Source organism: Macrobrachium nipponense, chromosome 1 (assembly GCF_015104395.2).
Source record: "Macrobrachium nipponense isolate FS-2020 chromosome 1, ASM1510439v2, whole genome shotgun sequence".
Taxonomy (NCBI): Eukaryota; Metazoa; Arthropoda; class Malacostraca; order Decapoda; family Palaemonidae; genus Macrobrachium; species Macrobrachium nipponense.
Genome location: NC_087200.1, coordinates 154,230,113 through 154,243,978, shown reverse-complemented (window position 1 = coordinate 154,243,978; position 13,866 = coordinate 154,230,113). Strand labels below are relative to the sequence as shown.

Below are 13,866 nucleotides of genomic sequence, written 5' to 3'. Positions count from 1 at the left end.
AGTTTCAACTTGCAATTGCAGTTTTCAACCATTTCGGACGAGTTAAAGTTGACCGAATGTCGAATTTTTTTTATATATATATATTTTTTTATATGCAAATATTTCAAAAATGAGAAAAGCTACAACCTTCAATTATTTTTTGTTGTATTCTACATAAAATTGTGCACATTTTCATATATAAAACTCTATGAAACGGAGCAAATATAACGATAATGCGACATACGTATTTCGGAGATTTGCGGCGGAGAATCGGCGCGCGGAGGAAAGGAAAGTTTTTTTTTCAAATTCACCATAAATCTACATATTGTGCTAGAGACTTCGAATTTGTTTCAAAATGAAGATAAATGACTTAATATTACTAGACTGTAAGAGTTTTAGCTTACAATTGCGTTTTTCGACTATTTCGGTAAAGTCAAATTTGACCGAACGTGATTTTTTTTTTCTATTTATCGTGATTTATATGCAAATATTTCGAAAATGAGAAAAGCTACAACCTTCAATTATTTTTGGTTGTATTCTACATGAAATTGTGCACATTTTCATATATAAAACTTTATGTGACGGCTAATTTAAAATGGTGTAAACATTACGACAATCGGACGAAAAAATTTCTGATTTTTTCGGAAGTTACCTCGCGGACGTAAGGAAAATGTTTTTTTTTTCATAAATTCACGATAAATCGAAATATTGAGCTGGAGACTTCCAATTTGTTGCAAAATAAAGGTAAATGATTGAATATTACTAGAATATAAGAGTTTTAGCTTACAGTTGCGTTTTTCAACCATTTCGGTAGAGTCAAATTTGACCGAAGGTTGAAATTTGGCACTTATCGTTATTTATATGAAAATATTTCAAAATATTTCAAAACTGATAAAAGCTACAACCATGGGTTGTTTTTAGTTGTTTTGTGCATGAAATTGCGCACATTTCCTTTTATAAAACTTTATGTAACGGCAAATTTAAAATGGTGCAAACATTACGACAATCGCACGAAAAAATTTATCGGAAGTTACCGCGCGGACGTAAGGAAAAAGTTTTTTTCATAAATTCACCATAAATCAAAATATTGGGCTAGAGACGTCCAATTTGTTGCAAAATGGAAGGTAAATGATTGAATATTACTAGAATATAAGAGTTTTAGCTTACAATTGCGTTTTTTGACCATTTCGGTAGAGTCAAAGTTGACCGAAGGTTGAAATTTTGGCACTTATCGTTATTTATATGAAAATTCAAAAGTGATAAAAGCTACAATCATGAGTATTTTTTTGTTGTATTTTACATGAAATTGCACACATTTTCATATATAATACTCCATGTAACGGCTAATTTAAAATGGTGCAAAAATTATGTTAAAGTGACGAAATAATTTCTGAGATGTGTCACTGATACTTTTAGTGCATAGAAAGAAATTCGTGCTTGCGCGCCTGCGTAACGATTGTAAACAAAACAACGCCTTGATCCGTGAGCTCCCAGCATCCCCCAAGGCGCGTGATTCAAAAGTTTTCGGCTGGTAGGCCTATAAGTATTTTTCCGTGAATTTAAAAAAAAACTTTTTTATGTTGACGTTTAACACGTCCAATTGGCACCCGGGAGACAATTTGTCGACGTTTAATACGTCCAATCGGCGTAAGAGGGTTAACGTAAATTTGTGTTAGTGATTTCGTTGTACTACTTTATCGTGTTGTGTGAGAACTTAATTAGTATACTACATAACTTAATTATGTACAGTATAGTCATGGGTCCCAAGAAAGTTACTGAAGTTTACGGAAAGAAGAAGATGCTTTCTATGCAGACAAAAATGGAGATAATAAAAAAGTGTGAGGCTGGCATATAATTGAGTGTGATCGCTTTAAGGAATACGGCCGAAATCTGTCGACAATAGGCACCATCCTTAAGCAGAAGGAAGCCATCAAAGCAGCTACACCTTCCAAGGGCGTGACTATTTTGTCTAACAAGATGAGCCACGTGCATGATGAGATGAGAGGCTGCTTCTTCTATGGATTGAGGACAAAGAAATCGTTGGCGATACGATAACCGAGACGGCAATCTGCCACAAGGCCAGCCCTATTTTCGGCGATTTGATTGCCCAGGGCGAAGACGACGGAGAAGGGACATCGATGTCAACCCCAGACTTCAAGGCTTCTCATGGGTGGTTCGAAAAATTCCATAAACGGACTAGCATCCATTCGGTGGTGAAGAAATTGAAATTTTGTAAAAAATGTAAAGTATGAAAAAGTAAAAAAAAAAAATTTAAAAATAAAAAAGAAGGAAAAAAATTTAATTTTAAGTTTTTTGTAAAGTTGTGTTACGGTTGTGTTATTGTGTTTTGTAAAGTTTAGTTTATGTTTCCTGACATTTTTTTATGTTTCGTTACGTTAAGTGTATGTACTACGTAACAAATTTTCTGCCGTTTGTCCTCCTCCTCTGTCGCCACTTTCGGAGATAGCCTCACTCGAAAGGTAAGGTTCCACATTTTACTACATACGTACGTATGTACATACAGTATTTCTTGTATACCATGTACACTAATACACTTTATTTACAGGTACATATTAGTAGTACGTATTAAGTTAGGTGTTGAATGGTCCAAAGTGTTGTATTTCATTGTTTATTGGTCATTTTAGCTTTATTATAAAATTTTCTTGGGTATTTTTGTAGGGCTTGGAACGAATTAGGCAATTTACATGTAAAATGTGCTTCAAGTCACGAAAAGCTCAGGTTACGAAGGCCGCCTCTGAACGGATTAATTTCGTATGTCGAGGTACCACTGTACCATACTCTTCGAAAATTGTAAAAGTAATAGGAAAAAGAAGAAAATGTATTTTTTAAGTTGTATTACTGAAGAAAAAGTAGAATAAACTTTTGATTCATTTAAATTTTTGTTTCAAATTTCAATTTTGTAAGAGAAGTTTATGTAATAAATTGTTCATATTATTGGAGAAAATGGAGTAGGGTACCTATAAGGGGAGGTATGGAGGGTCCTCCCCCCCAAAAAAAAAGAAGAAAAAAAAGTGAAAATGGACAACACCATGAAAATTATGTCTCAGTTGCCAGCTGGGGTATACGCCTGTAAAGGAAACTTCCGATTTTGGACCATAAAACGTGGAGAGTGTTCCTTTTAAATGCTATGTTCTGGGACCCTTTGGCATTGATTAAGCCAAAAATTATTTTCAGTGTTTAGTAACTTGAGGGAGTAAATTTGGTTGATAAGTACGAAACTTCTTTCGGGTTAAGTTTCACATACACTTACCAAGTACATAATCACAGAATCAGTCTGCCTCCAGCAACCGTAGGGGTAAGACGTGATCTCTTGACTGCCTAGTATCCGAGGAAAGTAGCCCGTGAGGTTTTTCAAAATCTTTCCTCGATTCTAGGTCATCAGCATCATTCTGGCCTCTCTTTTCAGTGCCGGCATAGCTAGGTTTATGTGTCATCCATCTTTGTGGCAGACTTCAAGAAGTAAATACCATGATTCAAAATGAAGATTAAGATACAAGACAATAGTCCCAAACCACAGGACAAGCCAAGTAGACAGGCGCCATCCAGGCTAGAGTCCAAAGAGTAATCCACGCCAACACAGCATTCTTTATCAATGTTCACGAAGATGATTCAGAAAAGATTCTTAATTCAGAGAACAGGGAAATTTTTCGAAATGAAGATTTTGAAGTAATAGACCCCCAGAATATAATTCCATGAAAACTATAGTAGCAAAATACCTAGATGTTACAACAGCAGAATACGGAGAAAACGACCTTAAAGACAGCATTGAGAGGAAAAACTAATGGGCCGCTGTGGATGAGGTGATAAAAATCCAAAACAATTCCGTCATGAAAATAAAGTTTGAAACACCGAAGATGGCAAAGAGAGCCATGGAAAGAGGATTATTTGTAGCCTACCAATACATTCCCAGTCAACATATTGAAGAGCATATATTTTTAAATTTGTCATTTTGCTACAGATGTTACTCTTATGAGCATCTGTACAAGGAATGCCCTAAAGATAAAAACATAAAATATGCTCTGAATGTTCATCACATGAACATACAGAGAATGTAAAGAAAATAAAAAAAAATGTGTTAACTGCAATCAACAACATAGAACTTTAGCAGCGAAATGCCCAGTGAGGAAGGCCCTAATAAAAAGAAAAATTCTAGAGATCAAAGCCAACAGATATGCAACATCCACTACAAAAAACGGTACAAGTTACGCCAAAGTTACAGCCTCCATTACGGGAAATTGCCAGGCTAATGCAAATAACATCCAGAATAATATAAGTAGAATACAAGAAGAGACAAGAATCACGACTATAAAAAATTTAGCAATAAAACTGGGGCTGCACCAAGAAGGATTCTACCCCTCTGTAATAAACAACATATTAGCAGATAACAATTTACCCACAATACACTTCTCTGAAGAAACGTAAACATGATAGCAAGCACCATGAAAAGGAACAAAAGACAAGAAAACTGTACAAACTAAGCAGAAGATTTACAAGCAACTTAGGATACATAACAGGATATGCAAGACTGCACACAATATGAAGAAAACACAGCAGAGAGCTCAGAAGACAACTCCTCATCAGATGAAGACTTTATTCCCGGAAATGAGCCCAATTCAGACTCGAACTCACCAATCCATCCCTCAGGACGCATAAGTAATCTACAAGAAACACAGCATCATTTAACAGAAGAAATACAAGCCTTACTACTAAGCTTCACGGATTTCTCCAGTTCTCCTATTTTACAAAATCCACAGGGACCAACAACCAATGAATTTTACTAAAAGTACAAGAATATTAGGAATCCAATTCGGACAAAGAGGAATATCAAGACATGTGAGAGAAAGGCTAAGGATAGCAAGAACACCAAATACAAAGCTGAAAAAGTTTAGGAATATGAACATAACTATCAAAATCCCTTTCTACAAAAGCCTAATCAGACCAATAACGGAATATCCACCAATTCCCACGTGCTTAGCATCGTCTTCCAATATAAGTGCATTACAAAAATTCCAAAATAAAATACTAAGGTCTGCAGTGAGAAACAATCAAGAAGATGACGATCTGAATACAGTGGTACCTCGACATATGAAAATAATCCGTTCCGAGGCGGCCTTCGTAACCTGAGCTTTTCATATCTTGAACCGCATTTTACATGTAAATTGCCTAATTCGTTCCAAGCCCTACAAAAACACCCCAGTAAATTTTATAATAAAGCTAAATTGACCAATAAACAATGAAGTACAACAATTTGGACCATTCAATACCTAACATAATACGTACTACTAACATGCACCTGTAAATAAAGTGTATTATGTAGTGTACATGGTATACAAGAAATACTGTACATACATATGTAGTAAAACGTGGAACCTTACCTTTCAAGTGAGGCTATCTCCGAAAGTGGCGACAGAGGAGGAGGACAAACGGCAGAAAATTTGTTACGTAGTACGTACACTTAACTTAACGAAACACATTAAAAATGTCAGGAAACATAAACTAAACTTTACGAAACACATTAACAAAACCATAACACTTAACTTTACAAAAAACTTAAAATTAAATTTTTTTATTATTATTATTTTTGCATTTTTTTTTTTTTTTTTACTTTTTTATACTTTTTTTTTTTTTTTAATACAAAATTTCAATTTCTTCACCACTTTCAACTTTATGTTTTTTCGCAGTATCAATTAGATCTTCCTTTCTGCTTACTCCTACTAAAGGCCTCTAAAACATAACTATCCAAGGAAGATTGCTTCTGCCTACTTTTCACAATGTTCCTGAAACAACTCAGGCAAACGTCATCGAACTGCGCAAGCATACGACCTGTGTAAGCCTTTTCGGGTGTCTCTTTTCTACAAATGATTGCACCTTATGAAAAGCAGCTAGAGCATCCTTAATTTCTGCCGTTGTCATAGGGTCGTCCTCCTCCTCGCCACTGGTAGAGAACTCTTCTTGAACGACATTGTGTTGCATGGCCTCCAACTCCTTCAGGTCATCCGTCGTAAGCTCCTATTGGTGCTCCTCAAGAAGGTCATTGATGTCGTCCTTGTCGACAACCAGCCCCATATACTTGCCGAGTGTAACAATTTCGTCAAGATCTGGATGCGAAACAGTTTCAGGATTGTCAACTGTTCCTGAATCTGCACCAGCTTCGCCCACGTCTAATCCCTCGAAGTCTCGGGCGGATACGGCATCAGGCCAGAGTTTCCTCCACAAAGAATTCAAGGTTTGCCTCGAAACCTCCTGCCAAGCTTGATCGATGAGTCGGATGCATATCACAACATTGAAATGCTCCTTCCAAAATTCACGCAAGGTGAGGTTTGTGGTATCGGTGATGTCGAAACATCTTTTGAAAAGATGTTTCGTATACAGCTTCTTGAAGTTCGGTATCACTTGCTGGTCCATGGGCTGGAGGAGAGGGGTGGTGTTAGGCGGAAGATAAAGAACCTTGATAAAAAAATACTCCACTAGGATATCTTCCTCGAAGCCAGGAGGGTGAGCAAGGGCATTGTCCAACAACAGCAGACATTTCAGAGGGAGGCGCTTCCCTTCCAAGAATTTCTTCACTGTCGGGTCGAAACACAGATTTACCCACTCTGTGAACAAAAGTCTCGTTACCCAGGCTTTCACATTAGTCCTCCAATCACTGTAAGCTTCTCCTTTAGCACTATGTGGGCCTTGAAGGCTTGAGGAGTCTCCAAATGACACACAAGTAGGGGCTTCACCTTGCAATCCCCACTGGCGTTCGAACAAAGTGCGAGCATAAGCCTGTCTTTCATAGGCTTATGCCTGGGTAGCTTCTTCTCTTCCTGCGTGATGTACGTCCGACGAGGCAATTTTTTCCAAAAAAGGCCAGTCTCATCACAGTTGAAGACTTGCGGAAAACTGTAGCCTTCCTTGATCGTCATCTCATCGAACGTCTCAATAAATGCTTCATTCGCTTTCGTGTCCAAGCTGGCCGCCTCCCCATGCCGCACCACCAAATGGATGCCAGTTCATTTACGGAATTTTTCGAACCACCCATGAGAAGGCTTGAAGTCTGGGGTTGGCGTCGATGTCCCTTCCTCTCCATCGTCTTCGGCCTGGGCAACCAAATCGCCAAAAATAGCGCTGGCCTTGTGGCAGATTGCCGTCTCGGTTATCGTATCGCCAGCGATTTCTTTGTCTTTTATCCAGACAAGAAGCAGCCTTTCCATCTTGTTGTGCACGTGGCTCCTCTTGCTAGACAAAATAGTCACGCCCTTGGAAGGTGTAGCTGCTTTGATGGCTTCCTTCTGCTTAAGGATGGTGCCTGTTGTCGACGGATTTCGGCCATATTCCTTGGCGATCACACTCAATCGCATGCCAGCTTCATACTTTTTAATTATCTCCATCTTTGTCTCCAAAGAAAGCATCCTCTTCTTTCCGTGAACTTCAACTTTCTTAGGACCCATGACTACGTATATACTGTACATAATTAAGTTATGTAATATACGTATGTACTAAAGTTCTCACACAACATGATAAAGTAGTACTACAACGAAATCACTAATGAATTTACGTTAATAAACGAAAGCGTATAGAATGACGAATTCGGTGTGCGTATAGAAACGATGCTGCTACAGAGTAGCTGAAAAAGCACGCCGCCACGTAGATGCATAATGGGAGAGATGCTGACCAATAGGAGACCAGGATCTTATGGCGGTGACTAGCATCAGGAACCAATGGGAGAGCAGGAGGATGGTGGCGAGTCTACTCAGTTGGCGGCGAGAGTTTTAAAATTGTTATCAGTGGTCCGGGCAAATCTCGGGACTTTACAGCAACAACCTTTCGTATCCTGAACTATTTTACTATGTAGAGCCAAAAAAATCTTCGTATTTGCTTTCATATCTCGAACTTTTTGTAAGTTGAGCCTTTCGTATGTCGAGGTACCACTGTATAAAACAAATACACAAAAAATACAAAGTAGAACCAATTAATGAGAGATTATACAGACTGGCAACCAATATATGGAGGAAACTAGTTCAATACAATAGTGAATTAGCAGAAGAATCAGAAGCAGAAGAGAGAAACCTTGACCCAAACAACACAGACCACAGATGGTGGAGAAAGAGTATCTTCATATATTCATCGCGATGAACCTCTACCATTATACTATTAAGAAATGTCTTGTGAAAAAGTAATTTGTAGAATTTACTATGCAGATATAATGCAAAATCATTATGATAATTGAAATTAAATTTAGAGTTAGAAAATTGGAACTTTATTAAATATGATCATATATGTAATAAAATTCAAAATATGTAATCTGTACAATTCACCATGTCAATGTAATGTATAATCATTATTGTATTATGTTGAAGATTACTAGTTAGAAAATTGTACCCTTACCCAAATAAAATTGTGGATAAACCACACTTTACATTACTCTTACTAATATAGTAGTACCTCGCGATACAAATTAATCCTTTCCGATGCGCCCTTCGTATCATGAGGTTTTCGTATCTTGGACCACATTTTACATGTAAAATGGCTAATCCGTTCCAAGCCCTCCAAAAACACCCCATTAAATTTCATAATAAAGCTAAATTGACCTATAAACAATGAAATACTACAACAATTTGGACCATTCAATACCTAAATTAATAATAAAAATGCAAAACCTGTAAATAAAGTGTATATTAGTGTACAAGAAATATTATTACTGTAACATAAAATGTGGAAGCTTACCTTTCGAGTCAGGCTACGTACATACGAACTACTCCAAGGAAGATTGCTTCTGCCTACTTTTCACAATGTTCCTGTGTGAGCCTTTTTTGTGGGGTGTCTTCTACAAATGATTGCACGTTATGAAAAGCGGCTTTAATTTCTGCCGTTTTTTTTTTTTTTTTTTTTTTTTTTTTTTGTATGTAATATGTACGTATGTACACTTTAAAAAAATATGCGTACGTACTACAACGTAACTATCCAAGGAAGATTGCTTCTGCCTACGTACTTTTCACAATGTTCCTGTGTGAGCCTTTTCGGGGGGTGTCTTCTACAAATGATTGCACTTTATGAAAAGGTCGGCTCCCCGTTTTCAGGTCTTTTGATGAGGAAAAGGCTAATTGGAGGGGTTGCTGTGGTAGTGTTTAACACTCGCCCCAGTTCTATACCGACACCTTTTATTTAGGTGAGCGAGTCAGAGACTTCTGACATGTCCAATTTAGCAGTTCTCTGGTATCATAGCAATATTTTTACTAGAAATAGTGCTAAAGAGGACACATTTCACTGGGCGACACGGCTTCCTCGCCCAGAAATAGATTTTTCCTATCGTCAAAATCCTTTTTGCACCTCATGACTCTGTTGGCCCTGGTGGGGGGGCCATCAAAACCCTGTTCAACCAAATGCTCTCTCTGCAACTGATTTGTGGGTACTGAATGTTCGGTCTGCTGACCTTTCACATAAACTGAAGTGCCTTGATTATACGTACACTACATACTGGTATGCATGTTGTAAATGATTGGTCTACACCCTCTGTTCAGCAGGGAGTGGAGATTCTACCAACCTTGCAATGTTTCCAGTTATCCCATGAGAGAGACCTTGATCACTTATCCCATGTGAGAGATCTTGGTCACTTTTTTTTAAAAATATTACGTACACATTGACGATCCCGAAAACGAATACTGCGTGCGTACTATAACAATGCTGGTACCGAGTGGCCGAGCCACGCCACCACGTGTACATAGTAGATGCATGATGGGAGGGATGCTGGCCAATAGGAGAGAAGGATTTCATGGCCGCGACTAGCATCAGGAACCAATGGGAGAGCAGGAGGATGGTGGCGAGTCTACTAGTATACTAAGATGGCGGCGCGCGGCGCGATTTTCAAAATTGTTATCCGGGCGAATCTCGGACTTTCAGAAACCTTTCGTATCTTGAAAACTTTTCGTATGTAGAGCCGTTAAATTTTTCGTATTGGCTTTCGTATCTCGAGTTTTTCGTAAGTTGAGCCTTTCGTATCTCGAGGTACCACTGTACTTAACTTTCCAAACTATTCCCTACCACGGTTAGCTAGCTAACTGCCCTCACCCTTCTTTCACCCATCTTACCTATCAGCTTAAAAAAAAAAAAATTACAGAATCAGAGCCCTCCCTCCTCCCTTCTGGTGGACAGAAGGGCACAAACGAATTGAGCTCTTAAGCTGTGTTGTTCCTCTTGTTCCCTGAAAGTGGGCGGGGCTAGTTACCTACACGAAAAACTATAGAGGCATCAATGCAATTTTTTTTCATTTAAGCTGCTGCACAAGTTGAAACTATAACTATGTATGTAATTACTTGGTAAGTATATGTGAAACTTAATTTTATCAAGAAAATAACATTTTTCTCGTGGATCTTCATCTTTACTTCAGCAGTCACCCTTCTTCCACCAATGCCTTCCTCACAATACCACTCTTGATTTGGCCCTTTGAAAGTTCATAGCTAGCTGACATACAGGCCTTCATCCTTGACTTCCCATGGAAGGATTGTTGCTTTGTTAGCTGAAAACCTGACTTCTTTGTCAGTTACTTGAGGTGGAAATCCTTTCTTCTGCTATGATTTTCTCCTGTTCCTCAGCCATGTGGTTTAGAAAGCTGCTTATGGTTATTTTTATCTGCTAAGAATCACTGCATTTTACGAGTAAGAAGTTTTCTTGTACTAAAAGAAAATCTGCCTTTCAGATTTCATCACCAGCTGAGAAAGCCAAAAATTTAGATTCTTTACCTGTAAAGTTCTTACCATAACCTACAGGTGTCAATTTTCAGATAACATTTTCTGATAAATTTCAGTAGTTCTAATTTGGGGGAAGAAATGCCATTAGTCAGCTCCTCTGGTGCCTTCAGGACCCCAGCTTACACCTGCATTTACCGTTCTTTCTTGGGTTGGTGTGGAGAGGTCCAAGCCATCTTAATCACCCCACCATCAATATCTCATCTACATGTAGAACTTTCATAATTTCCCTTATTGTAACATTTCTTACCTGCTTGCCATCTGCCTCCAAATATTCTTCTTGAATCTTTTATTATTCTCGCAGCAACAAAATCTTTCAGGTACAATTTCATTGTCATACCATGATTCATGACTGCAATTATTGTAACGCAAATCATGTTGGACAATTGTATAATTTGACCTACTTATGAAGTTCAAGTCCATAATCTCCGTCATTCAGCTCACGAGTTGTTTGACTTGGATTTTGGAACCATTTGCTAAATTCCATTGCAAGAGAATTAATTATAAGGGATACCATAGTTCTTAATTATTTGAAAGACTCAACTTCATCAATACTCTTCTTCCAGTTATTATTATCCCATCTTTTTATACACATTCTAGTTTCATCTTGCCCTAGGATTTTTTATGATTAAAACAGCATCATCTGCATACTCTTAAGTTTCTCATGTTTTAATATTTACTCTGATCTAAATCTCTTCCATCTACAGCCACTTTTTGAATGATAAAATCTATGAGAAGAGCAAACAGCAAAGGTAACATAGCAGTACCCTGTAGTACCCCAGTATTTAATTGAAATTCACTTGACAAAATACCATCAACATTATGTACCTTTACATCTCCATCATTTATGGGTTGTTTCAATTAGTTTTACATAATAAACTGCAGCACCACAATGATTTATGACCTTCCATAATATTCATCTGGATGCTTTCAAATACTTACTCTTTAATTACCAAAAGCTATGTGAATGGGGTTTTTTATATGCTTTCTTATAAGGAACGAAAGCTATCAGAAGGGTATTTTTAAATTCCGTACATTGCAGTATAGTATGTCTTAACGTCAGTATTTGATCTGTAAAGTTCTTACCTTTTCTAAAACCAGCTTGTTCATCGCCATATTATCAATTTCTGTCTCCACCCTGTGAGACAACATGCAGTTGACCCCCAGGATTCATGGGGGATAGGGATCACAACCCCTCAAATAGCTAAAATCTGCAAGTACTTGCTTATAACTGCCTATTTTCATAGCTCAAACACCAAAACCCCCTTTAAAATTGCTTATACCTGCCTATTTAATAGTTTTATCATGAAAAATGTACTTAGTCACAAATATAATAAAAGTCGCCAATTTTCAGTGCCAAAATGTGCCAATTTCCAGTTATCAGGCTGCTACATACCTAACAGGGGCACCATTAGCTGGTTATCAGGGCCAAAAGCTGGTTATCGGCACTGACAAATGCCAAAAATCGCAATTTTCAGTTATCAGCAATTTTTGCTTATCATCAAGCAGTGGGAAACGAAACCCCCAACGATAACCAGGGACTGCCTGTACTATTTTGATATTTACGGTAGTCTAACTTTTAAAGAAATATTATGTTAGTATAACATTTAAAGAAATGTTATTAATACATCAGGTCACAGAAACCACAATAAAAACATGAGTTTTTACTTTATTGTACTACGTACTGTATTTAAATTCTTAAGTGTGTGTGCTCATTGTTTACTCTCAATCGGTCGTTGTCTACTTTTACTGTCTGTACATCCCTCCTCACCCTGCTTGAAGGCAATCTGTGTGTCAACTGAACACTTAAATTCACTAAATTCTGGGAACTGTGGGTTGGTTTCCCCTCTCTTACTGCTAGGTAGGGTAGCTGTTTGGGACATCATTGTTGCACGGAAGCATCCCAGGCACGTGGCTGATTTGAAAATGATACTTATGAGTAAATTTGTATTAAATCAGAGTTATCCTGTTGGTAAAATGTATCTCAATAAATACTTGCTCATGATAAAACAAAAACATGTTATTTAAACTTGTGTTATTTGAGGTGATTAGAATTGAATAATGAAATGTACTTATGAATTTTTGTTGAATTTTGTATTGTCATCTAATTCTTCAGGTTGTCTGACCTGGAATTGTTTAGACTATAATTTTAAACAATGAATCACAAATGGTAAAGATAATTACAGTTCTTCAGTTCCTGGAGCTGTCTATTTTACACAGAATAAGGCTAGGATATTTATGCCATTGTAATTTTTTTAGAGGAAATACATATTTGAAAATTAGAATACTGAAAAACTTTTCCTTTTTATCTTCAGATGGCATCCAACTAAGTGGCCAAACCGTATTCACATGATATGGGTGGTAAGGGATGCAAGGCTCTTACTAGTTATTGCACCTTTGCTCTCTAGTTTGCTTCTTCATTGTTGGCAGACAAATATGGAGGACTCCATTGAACTTCGACTTCATGTAACCATACCTACATCACAAGAAGTTTTGCAGGTAAGGTATTAAGGTGTATTTAGAAGATTCATGTATCACAAATGGGGTAGTGGACAACCATATGCGCTTTTGATGCGAAGTTTTTTCTTACTGGTCAGCTATAGCCAAATAATTGTTTATTAGAGTGAAACCTTACTTTAACGGGCTAATATTGGGTGGGGGCAGGTGGAATTGAGGGGAACATTGTCCATTAAAGTGAATCATTGTTTTTTCGTGCCCTAAGTGTTGTTTATTGGTAGGCTAGCCTTGGCCTAGGTGCAGTAACAACTGATATACATGAAAAGTTACACATTATGAAATAAACTGATAAAGGTAATAAAACCATTTTCACCTTATATATTATTGGCATATCTTCATAATAAATAGCCTATTCAAGGAATAATTCCATATCAATGAAATAAACTTTTATCTATGAGAGGTCATTTGATAAAATGTAAACATTATCAATGAGAGGCCATCTGATAGAATGTAAACATTGATTTATACGGTTGCGTTCACAGCAACCTTTATGCTTCGTTAACCTTTCAGAAATTTTAATGGTAGTGTAATTACGGTAGTAGTAACATTTAGGATAACATAATATTCATTTTTGATTAAAAATACATTTTTCATTTTGGTTGTAAATAACTTTTTAGAACAA

General features: G+C 37.2%; 1 protein-coding gene across 1 annotated transcript in view; it reads left to right on the top strand.

Moving 5' to 3' along the window:
- LOC135219769 (uncharacterized) overlaps positions 1-13,253 on the top strand; it is a 35,655-nt gene extending 22,402 nt beyond the window's left edge. The window contains exon 3 of the mRNA XM_064256820.1: positions 13,043-13,253. Coding sequence (XP_064112890.1) covers positions 13,043-13,238 — 196 coding nt within the window. The 3' untranslated portion in view covers positions 13,239-13,253. The remainder of the gene's footprint in view (positions 1-13,042) is intronic.
- The last annotated feature ends 613 nt before the right edge of the window (positions 13,254-13,866 follow it).